Source organism: Rhinopithecus bieti, unplaced genomic scaffold, assembly GCF_001698545.2.
Source record: "Rhinopithecus bieti isolate Rb0 unplaced genomic scaffold, ASM169854v2 scaffold_51655, whole genome shotgun sequence".
Classification (NCBI taxonomy): domain Eukaryota; kingdom Metazoa; phylum Chordata; class Mammalia; order Primates; family Cercopithecidae; genus Rhinopithecus; species Rhinopithecus bieti.
The window spans coordinates 38-1,801 of NW_016820051.1; the positions used below are offsets into that span (position 1 = coordinate 38).

The 1,764-nt window shown below is 51.4% G+C and overlaps 1 protein-coding gene across 1 annotated transcript; it reads left to right on the forward strand.

Annotated features, from left to right (window-relative positions):
• The first annotated feature begins 279 nt into the window (after positions 1–279).
• Positions 280–1,642, forward strand: LOC108520138 (POTE ankyrin domain family member H-like). The gene is made up of 3 exons (XM_017859415.1): positions 280–751; positions 793–1,107; positions 1,541–1,642. The coding sequence occupies exons 1-3, from the start codon at positions 453–455 to the stop codon at positions 1,578–1,580; spliced, it is 654 nt and encodes a 217-aa protein (XP_017714904.1). The 5' UTR covers positions 280–452; the 3' UTR covers positions 1,581–1,642.
• Positions 1,643–1,764: the final 122 nt, after the last annotated feature.

The window sequence follows — 1,764 nt, forward strand, 5'->3', positions numbered from 1 at the left end:
CTTTGCGTTCTTTGCTTGGCTTGGCGTTGGTCGCTTGGCCTGGCGTTGGTCGCTTGGCCTGCTGTTCCTCCTTGGACCTCCTTGGACCTCCTTGGATTGACGTTTTCTCCTTTGGGTTGACGTTTCCTCCCTAGTTCCTTTGCTGGGCTTGACCTTTTCTCTGCTGGGTTTGGCATTCCCTTGGGTGGGCTGGGTGTTTTATTGGGGGGGGTTTGGCCCTTCCTGGGGTGGGCGTGGGGTTGCCCCCGTGGGTGTGGGCTTTCCCCAGGTGGGCGTGGGTTTTTCCTGGGTGGGGTGGGCTGGACTCCCCTGCTGGGGTTGGCAGGTTTTGGCTGGGATTGATCTTTCTCTTCAAACAGATCGGAAACCCGGAGTTACCTGCTAGTTGGTGAAACTAGTTGGTAGACGGGATCTGCTCGCTGCCATCAGCCTCCCCTGGCTGTTAAAAGCAGATGGTGGCTGAGGTTGGTTCCATGCCGGCTGCCTCCTCTGTGAAGAAGCCATTTGGTTTCAGGAGGAAGATGGGCAAGTGGTGCTGCCCCTGCTTCCCCTGCTGCAAGGGGAGCAGGAAGAGCAACACAGGCGCTTCTGGAGGCCAGGACAACTCTGCTATGAAGACACTCAGGAGCAAGATGGGCAAGTGGTGCTGTCACTGCCTCCCCTGCCTCAGGGGGAGCGGGAAGGTGGACGCTTCTGGAGACCAGGATGACTCCGCTGTGAACACAGTCAGGAGCAGCAAGAGCAACGGGGGCGCTTCTGGAGACCAGGATGACTCCGCTGTGATCAAAGCAGGGGCTGCCAGAGCAACGGGGGCGCTTCTGGAGACCAGGATGACTCCGCTGTGAACACAGTCAGGAGCAGCCAGAGCAACGGGGGCGCTTCTGGAGACCAGGATGACTCCGCTGTGAACACAGTCAGGAGCAGCAAGAGCAACGTGGGTGCTTGGGAAGAATACGACGACAGCGCCTTCATGGAGCCGAGGTACCACGTCCGTCGAGAAGATCTGGACAAGCTCCACAGAGCTGCCTGGTGGGGTAAAGTCCCCAGAAAGGATCTCGTCGTCATGCTCAGGGACACTGACGTGAACAAGACGGACAAGCAAAAGAGGTAACCGGGCCTGGGCTGGGAGGAGGAGGGATGTGGGGGGATGATGGGGACATACCCACCTGCGGGGGGAGGAGGGGGGCCTGGCTTTCTTGTCTCCGCAGGCCCCACACCACCCTGGGTGTGGAAACCTCAGAGAGGTCAGAGAGGTCAGGGCACAGGTCCCTTTGTGAGCAGCAACACAAAAACAAAACTTGAGCTGATTTCCAATCCAATTATAATTTCCCTCACAGAACACTGACAGGTTGTTTTAAAGTGATTTAACTCGAAAAATTAAGTTGATGCAGCAGATTATTTTTAATGTACACATTTTAAAGCAATGTTCTATATATTATAGAAAAGTGTATATTGAGAACTAAGAATGAAGCCCCATAACATATCAACTTCAAGGCTAAATATTCTTCAAGTAAAATCCAGTATGGATTTTTTTTATCAGTGTACCCTATGTAAATATGTTCTTTACTGAGGAACCTTAGAAGGCAACTGAAATGGCAAGAAGGTTCGTGTGCTTGAAAAGGAAGATTGAATTTTCTGAAGATGTGAGCTTTTTCTATTTATCACTTTTACCTAAGCCAAATAAAAATAGCAGTTTTAGAGTTTTTACACATGCTGTCTTTTATTACTGTGATAAATTATTTTTTTGTAACAGAATGGAAAAAG